At 37.9% G+C, this 9218-nt stretch overlaps 2 protein-coding genes across 2 annotated transcripts; both read right to left on the bottom strand.

Annotated features, from left to right (window-relative positions):
• Nucleotides 1-1311: 1311 nt before the first annotated feature.
• Nucleotides 1312-3385, bottom strand: LOC114522582. The gene is made up of 3 exons (XM_028543313.1): nt 2723-3385; nt 2008-2219; nt 1312-1818 (listed from the first exon to the last, which is right to left on the bottom strand). The coding sequence occupies exons 1-3, from the start codon at nt 3254-3256 to the stop codon at nt 1623-1625; spliced, it is 942 nt and encodes a 313-aa protein (XP_028399114.1). The 5' UTR covers nt 3257-3385; the 3' UTR covers nt 1312-1622.
• A 1465-nt stretch (nt 3386-4850) lies between these two features.
• Nucleotides 4851-8008, bottom strand: LOC114522583. The gene is made up of 3 exons (XM_028543315.1): nt 7381-8008; nt 6626-6837; nt 4851-5648 (listed from the first exon to the last, which is right to left on the bottom strand). Exons 1-3 carry the CDS (start codon nt 7912-7914, stop codon nt 5465-5467), a joined length of 930 nt encoding a protein of 309 aa, XP_028399116.1. The 5' UTR covers nt 7915-8008; the 3' UTR covers nt 4851-5464.
• Between the last annotated feature and the right edge of the window lie 1210 nt (nt 8009-9218).

The raw sequence follows: 9218 nt of genomic DNA on the forward strand, positions 1-9218 counted from the left end.
GCGTGGTTGTACATGTAATTAGTGGAGGTCAAATATACCGGAAATTGTAAACTCGAACATGGTCTAATATGACTGGAAAACGGTAAACTCGACCATTGACCATGGTCGAATACGGCCGGAAAACGGTAAACTCGACCATGGTCGAATATGGCCGGAAAACGGCAAACTCGATCATGGTCGAATATGGCCGGAAAACGGTAAACTCGACCATGGTCGAATATGGCCGGAAAACGGTAAACTCGACCATGATCGAATAAGACCGAAAAACGGCTGAAACTCGACCATGGTCGAATATGGCCGAAAAACGGCAAACTCGACCATGGTCGAATATGGCCGGAAAACGGTAAACTCGACCATGGTCGAATATGGCCGGAAAACGGTAAACTCGACCATGGTCGAATATGGCCGAAAAACGGCAAACTCGACCATGGTCGAATATGGCCGGAAAACGGTAAACTCGACCATGGTCGAATATGGCCGGAAAACGGTAAACTCGACCATGATCGAATATGGCCGGAAAACGGCAAACTCGACCATGGTCGAATATGGCCGAAAAACGGAACATTCGACCATGATCGAATATACAGAAAAACGGAACATTCGACCATGGTCGAATAAAGATTAGAATACTCATTTTTTTTGAATGGATTAGTTTTTTTGAAGAGGTAAAAGTGACGATAGTATTCAAGATAAGATACGCTGCATATACTTGCAAGCAAAAAATACAAATTGCTAAAAATATTGCTTGTAAATTTGAGCGAACTAAAAAATATTCGAAAGTAAAGACTAATTACGCAAAAATTATTGGTGAGGCTAAAGCCCAGCGAGCCACCCTGTTCCGCAGCCATGTTTTGCTTTGGGCATGTATCATTTTCCACGTCAGGATATTCTTTACAAACTCACAGTTGCATTCTCGTACTGAGTGCAGTTGAATATATTGTCGAGGTTTATCATTCCTGTCCCGTTGCACTTGTCGCTGGCTGTCATACACCGTCTGTGCACTTTGCCCGTATCCAAATACACGTAGCTTAGATTGGTTTCACAAACGTAGATGATTTTTGAATCACCATTTGCTTTTCATTTGCTTTTATGCATTCATCGCTTCCACCGAAAGCGCAAAGATATTTCGTAGATGAATTCAAAACTTTCTTTATGTTTTCGCTGTTAAACCCACGGAAAGTCTCGACTAATATTGGGGACTGTGATCAACCGGACAGACATCGTTGATGCATGGGTTTGAAATGCAAGATATTTTCGGCAACCTTTGCGTAACAAACCCGTAGCCATGAAAACCACCTTCGACCTGTGTAGACATGGTCCCATCAATCAATGATGCCATTTATTTTAAAAATCAATTGCAAGATCGTTTAGAAGATGAATGATAAATACCACCTCCCCCTAATTATCGTGCTTTCTATTCTTTCTAGATTATTCCTAGATTATTCCTAGATTATTCCTAGATTATTCCTAGATTATTCCTAGATTATTCCTAGTTCATTCCTAGATTATTCTTAGATTATTCCTAGTTCATTCCTAGATTATTCTTAGATTATTCCTATAGTTTATTCTAGATTATTCCTAGTTTAATCCTAGTTCAGTTTCCCTATATCTTGTATATCAGCTTAGAAGAAACGTTGAGCGATGAAGGTAGCAAGGAATAAAATGGCGGTGAACGGAAAATCGATGCTTGTTGCTTTGTTGTTGCCTTTGGTGTAGACATTGTCAAGGGAATATGTCTTTGCCTTCGTGCCGTCTGGAAGTCCAGAGCACATTTCCTGGGCTTTCTTTATCAAGTTGGCATCGTTGGTTTTGTTTACGCTGTAAAAAATGTTGACAACAAATCCTTTCAACTATGCATGATATTTATCATTTATAAACCTGGAGTTAGGGGATATGGCGAAATATTTCCCGAATTGATGGTATTTCCGGAGGGCTTTGTCCTTGATGATTAATATTAATCGCCCTTGATTGATACAAACTTCTGGCTATGAAGATATTTTCGCTTACCATCCTACATTCTTGTAGCATTCTTGTTTGCTGAGAAAAGCTATAAATTTCGTACGGTCGTGAGAGCAAGCGACCAATGCAGATTTACACACGGCGTCGGCAACTTTATTTTCACACTCAGGATCAGAAAGATCGGCGTTCTTCACAATCTTGTGTTGAGCCACGATCGTGTCTGCTGCCATTTGCACAGATGTTGCATTTAAGGCAAACACCTACAAATGAAGAATGATTTATTATACAATATGCCATAAAAACATTCTCTCCATTCCGACATTGTAATGTGAAACAGGGCCTCTTTATGATATTTGTATATTATTATCATTGTCTCTAGCCCAAATATCTTTATTATAATACGTATATTCATATCAATAATTGTTATGTGCATGGGAAAAACCAATAAAAAATAAATTATCTTGGGTCGATAGACACGAGGTCATAATTTATCGTGGTTGGTCGTGGCGATCTTTTTGCCACGTGACATCCGCCTACGTCACTGGTGCATCATGGGGTGGGTATATAGCGACTAAAAAATGCGTGTCTAAAATGTATAAAAATATGTCGATTGTCAAAGTGAATATTGCCACTTAGGCCTGGCTACGTTTCATGATCACTAATTCTATAATTAATCACGATTTTCCGCAGTTACAATTGCAATGCCCGGCTTTTAGACTTGGTTTTTATTATACTTAAACGAAACAGCCCTTTGATCACCCACCTTATAGTTTCCCTCACAAGAGTAGGGATCATTTTTCAGTTCGGGAAATGGAACGCACGTTGCCTTACGAGGAAATCGTTGCTTTAAGGCCGGATTATCGGTGACATCAGAGCAGTTACTATGCAAGCTAGCAGGGCATTCCTTTCCGGCTGCTTTACAAGTAGTTGTGAGTTCGTCAACGTTGGCTCCGATAGAATCCTCGTCGCAATGGAAGGGATAGCCCAGTTGGCAAAAATACTTCTTGTAGGCGTCCCTGCACGTTGCATTAGCGCCCACCATGGCTAAAGTCTTGTTTATGATTGGAATAAGGCCGCGGATAAACGATAGATCGGGTGCGTTCGGAAACCCGCTGAAATCTGGCATCTGGTAGGTTACAATTCCAGCGCACGTATCGTTGCTGGGAATAATCTTCGAGGCATCTTTACAAGGAGGAATCGTTTCAGTGATATCAGCAACAACATAGCCATTCTCTGCCGCTAGTGTTGCTTTAAAGCCGATGGAGATAAAAATAAATGTGGATACAATCGAAAACATTGCTGCGTTTAGTGTGAACCTCGCTCCTTTGGGATTATACTACAAGAATAAATGTTTGTCTTCGTGAAGCTCGGTATGACTAAATGATTTTCATCCTGTGACGCCCTTTGATTTGCATTTTACATCAAAGTAAAAATGTGCGGCATCAGACTTCCATATCAATAGCAATATCAATGCCGGCCAAAAAAGCTCTAACGATTATTTTATCCGTTCTAAAAATGCCAGGAAAGCAATAAGTATGTGCACACGGTGACGGACTTTTCGAGTGTTTTTGGTTACAAACATAATTTAACATATTATTATTGAGCATATTTCCTCTTGGATCGTGTGGACAGGATGTGAAAACGATAAACTACAGCGTGTATAACAGAAAAAGGAAACCTTTCGATATTGAAATGACGTTTACACAAGATTGTCCGCTCCTGGGAATTTGAAAATAACTTTCAATATAGGATAAGAAAAAATGACTAAGCACAAATGACTAAGCACAAAAAGGACCTTTAGAAATCACCGGACAATTGATGTAATACTTTGAATTCTGGAGCACTTTGCTAAGCCCATAATTGCGTAACATGTGATATACGTACAGTATGCATGCGTGGATGTTCTAAAGGTCTGTTCACACGATGCAATTTTGTTGGATCCAATTCACTTTTGACGTATGAAATATAGTCGGTTATTGATAAAGCAGTACTGCATTGGCTTCAGTGGAATTGCTGCTTATATACATAACAAGACAACAGACTATAAAGCATCCATCAGAAGTCAATTGGATCCAAAAAATTGGATCGTGTGAACAGACCTTAAAAGGTTCAAAACATGAACAAATATTTGTTCATTAAAAGTTAATTATTAACGCAGCGTGCGAGTGATTAGGGGCTGTTTATATAAGTGAAGATGGACTTTGAATCCAGACTGGCTTTTGTTTAAGTTACGGCTCGTTGCTTCATTCAAATATTTTCCCACGTTTTTCGAAATTGTACTTTTTACTGCTGGATTCCGATCACGAAAGCGTTCTCGAAAAACGTTTTGCACCGCAGTTATACTGTGAGTCTGGATATAAGTTTCTAAGACTACAAAAGCTCTTTGCTTCGAAGTCAGTTGAACCATTTTTGTACTGACAGTATGCTTAGTCATTGAAATATTTTTGGGTCGTTATTTTTCCTTATGCTATTAAAAGTTATTCTCAAATTCCGAGGACTCAGGAAATCTTGTGTATAAACGTCATTTCAATTTCTAAAGGTAAAGGTCTCCTTTTTCTAATGTTTGCCGGCACGCTTTTTCTAATATGTGCAATTGAAAAGGCATTCAAATTTTAACAATAGCTTGATTTCTAAACGAGGGCAATGCTGCCATGTCCCAAATCGCAGACTTTGTGTCGTTGGTTGATTATCTGACTATGAAAAATTCACTTATCACTGTCGAAAAAACTTATTTTTTTTACCCACCAGTGGAAGTGTTTTCAAAATCAATTATTCCATTTATTTTTACCCCCTCCCCCCAATTATCGTGCGTTCTACGCCACAGTTTCTTTGATAGATGTAATTATTCTTTCATGGAATTTATTAACACCCTCAGATTGAATTGCAACACACACCCAATTTTGTTAGTGTTCAGGCTACCAATAAAAAGTCGAGCAGCCGAGCACGGAAGAAATTGGTACGCGGGTACACATTTTAGCCGTGCTGTGCCGAGAAATTGAGCGTAGCGTAAACAGGGGGCATAAGTTGCAGGGTGGGTAGATTAGTGAGAAAAAAAGCTACTGAAACATTGTTGTGGTCGGCCCTTTTATTTCTTTGTTTAAAACGAGGAAAACAACGATTATGATAATAATATTTGGCTAATAAAAGTAATCTGGCAACCCTGATTGTTGTTAGTTGTTACTCTTTACGAAGAACGTCAATTTATTCCTAGATTATTCCTAGATTACTCCTAGAATACTCCTAGATTATTCCTAGTTTATTCCTAGTTTATTTCCAGTTTATTCCTAGATTATTTCTAGTTTATACTTAATGTATACATATATTCAGTATTGCTAGTTTTTTCCTAGTTTATTCTTAGTTTATTCCTAGTTTATTCCTAGTTTATTCCCAGTTTATTCCTAGATTATTCCTGTTTTATTCCTAGTTTATTCCTAGATTATTTCTAGTTTATTCCTAGACTATTCATAGTTTATTCCTAGTTTACATATTTTTCTTGTATATTAGCTTAGAAGAAACGTTGAACGATGAAGGTAGCAAGGAATAGAATGGCGGTGAACGGAAAGTCGAGGCTTGTTGCTTTGTTGTAGACATTATCAAGGGAATATGTCTTTGCCTTCGTGCCGTCTGGAAATCCAGAACACATGTCCTGGGCTTTCTGTATTAAGTTGGCATCGTTGGTTTTGTTTACGCTGTAAAAAAGCAGACATTCAACAAATTCTTACAACTATGCATGATATTTATCATTTATAAACTTGGAGTGAGGGGATTCGGCGAAATATTTCCCGTGGTGATGATATTTCCCGAGGGCTTCGTCCTTTATGATTGATTGATCACCCTTGATTGATACAAAGTTCTGGCTATATTATCAAACAATTATACCTCATATTCGTTTTTCATTACCAGAAATCTTGGTCGCATATAGACGCATAATATGATAATTACACACAGCTGATTAATGTTGTCCTTATAAAACCTTAAAGCTGATGTCCAGTCGTAATATTAACAAACTCTTTGTCTACAAACCTTTAACATTAAGCAGCTATATTTTTTGAAATACGAAAAACTATCTATCTCGCAAATAATTGCGTTTCTAAGGGTTTAAATGAATACGAGTTACAATCAGTGTCCGGAAAAATCCGAAAAATTCTAAGCATGATCTGCATTTTAATGAGCAGAACTGACAGGCAAATGCGACTGGTATGAACTACAGGCACGTAAAGAATAATAGCTTATGCCTATTTTTGCTGAATAAGGCCTTAATTTTCTGGAAAAAGTATGTTTTTTCGTGAAAATCTTCTATATTACTCCAAGAATTATTGCTAAGTTCCCAACATGGGTCTATTTAAACATGGGTCTACATAAGAAATAACCCAAAATCAACGTTTCGAGAGGGCAACCCTGATATCGAATTACCTGAATAATTATGGGAAATATGATACGTTCTTTGTTTCGGAAAGCTCGGCAAAACAAAATTCATGTGGTGTTTCCACAAACAAACGTCCAAAAGAAAAATATGATGTTACTCATCAGTCGCGCCATCGTGTCTGGGAATTTGTTGGTTTATAAATTACTGATGAATACGTATTTGTTCACAGGATCGAATTTTAAACATTGCAAAATTATACAAATCCAAGTGTTAACAACATATGAAGATATTTTCGCTTACCATCCTACATTCTTGTAGCATTCTTGTTTGCTGAGAAAACTTATAATTTTCGTACGGTCGTGAGAGCAAGCGAGCAATGCAGATTTACACATGGCGTCGGCAACTTTTGTCTCACACTCAGCATCAGAAAGATTGGCGTTCTTCACAATCTTGTGTTGAGTCACGATCATGTCTGCTGCCATTTGCACAGATGTTCCATTTAAGGCAAACACCTACAAATGAAGAAGATTTATTTAATTTAGTAAAATATGCAGTAAAAACAAGGTTTTTTTAAACGTTTGGCCAATGGCCATTCTCTCCATTCCGACATTTTGAAATTGTAATGTGAAACAGGGCCTCTATGATATTTGTATCTTCTTATTATTGTCTCTGGCACAAATATCTTTATTATAATACGTATTCATATTAATAATTATGTACATGGAAAAACTAATAAAAAGAAAATTTATCTCGGCTCGACAGAGACGTGGTCATAATTTGTCGTGGCAAGTGGTCGTGGCGATCTTTTTGTCACGTGACATCCGCTTACGTCACTGGTGCATCATGGGGTGGGTATATAGCGACAAAAAAATGTGCCTAAGACTAAGAGTTTCTAAAAATATGTCGATTGTCGAAGTGAATATTGCCACTTGGCGACCGTTTCACAAACACTAAACGATTTTCCGCACTGACAATTGCAATGCCCGCCTTTTTAGATGGTATTATATAATAATAGTTAAACTGTGGTTAAACGAAACAGCTCTTTGATCACTTACCTTATAGTTTCCCTCGCAAGAGTAGGGATCATTTTTCAGTTCGGGAAATGGGACGCATGTTGCCTTGCGAGGAAATCGTTGCTTTAAGTCCGGATTATCAGTGATAATAGAGCAGTTTGTATTCAAGCTAGCAGGGCATTCCTTTCCGGCTGCTTTACAAGTAGCTGTGAGTTCGTCAACGTTGGCTCCGATAGAATCCTCGTCGCAATGGAAAGGATAGCCCAGTTGGCAAAAATACTTCTTGTAGACGTCCCTGCACTTTGCATTAGCGCCCACTTTCTTTAAACTCTCGTCTATGGTTGGAATAAGGTTGCGGATAGACGATAGATCGGGTTTATACTGAAACTTGCTGAAATCTGGCATCTGGTAGGTTACAATTCCAGCGCACGTATCGCTGCTGGGAATAATCTTCGAGGCATCTTTACAAGGTGGAGTTGTTTCAGTGATATCACTTAAAACATAGCCATTCTCTGCCGCTAGTGTTGCTTTAAAGCCGATGGAGATGAAAATGAATGTGGATATGATCGAAAACATCGTTACGTTGTGAATGAACCTCGCTCCTTTGGGATTACACTGCAAGAATAAATGTTTGTCTTCGTGAAGCTCGGTAGGACTAAATGATTTTCATACTGTGACGCCCATTAGCTTTAATTTGCATGCCGGTAATTACATCAAAGACAAAGTGAAAATATGCGGCATCAGATTTCCATATCAATAAAGATAGCAATGCCGGCCAAAAAAGCTCTAACAATTTATTTTAACCGTTCTAAAAATGCTAGGAAAGTAATAAGTATGTGCACACGGTAACGTTTTCGAGCGTTCTCGGTTACAAACACCGTCAATTTACAAAATGATAATTTAACATATTATTATTGAGCATATTGGATTGAGTGGACAGGATGTGAAAACGATAAACTGACTATAAATAAAAACGATTTGAAAACGCTCAAATTATACGACATCCGTGTGCACAGAGCCTAAAACTTCATCTTTGTCTTTAAAGTTATTATAGCTTAGTCTTTTTACGGCAAGAAATTTATTACATTGATCATATTGACAGGCAACAAAACAATCATAAAATAACTAATTCTTACAGGTAATTATATATTAAGCATAGCAGTTAAAAACAAAACTATCCTTTATCGCAAATTTCACTCGATTTTGTCGTATTTCGTTTACTTCATTTGATGGGATAAAGCAAGTTTTCTGGGTAACCTTACGAGTAGAAGTTTTAGGAAAATAGACAAATCCTTTCGACGCTTCGTCCCTCATATGTTGTAATGTCAATATTGCTGCATATTTTATAGCCTGGTTCACATATGCCTGGGGTAAGCCTGTGACGCACCGCAGGAAAATTGTGCATCCATAAAGTATTTTTAAACTTCGGCTTTAGAGCTGCTTCTGGTTGGCTGTGCACAGCCTGTATTACGCTCAGGCTACTTTCCACCCACTTTTGCATTTTTCATACGCATGTAAATTTGTTTAAAACTACTCTGTAACTAAGCGACAAGCTACAAGATCACTCAAATGTTGGCTTTTTATATACTTGTGGTTCACCTGTTCGGCGGCAAATATTGCACCCTGAAATGAAAAGAAATGTTCTTTTATTGCAGGGAGATTTGCTGTTGTTGGGATCGTACTAGGATCATTTCTTAAAACTTCGAAAACTTTCTGTTCAAAAAACCCTCCATTTTGTAACATTTTTTATTTATTTTTTTATTTTGCTAAACATTATCGCGCACGAATATCAGGTGACTGGGACCGACTGTGCTTCCACCAGGACCACCACATTTCCTACCCATGGAGATTATAAAGGATTAATTTTAAAAAGTAGAATT

Source organism: Dendronephthya gigantea, unplaced genomic scaffold (genome assembly GCF_004324835.1).
Source record: "Dendronephthya gigantea isolate DGI-Jeju-01 unplaced genomic scaffold, DenGig_1.0 000023F, whole genome shotgun sequence".
Lineage (NCBI taxonomy): Eukaryota > Metazoa > Cnidaria > Anthozoa > Malacalcyonacea > Nephtheidae > Dendronephthya > Dendronephthya gigantea.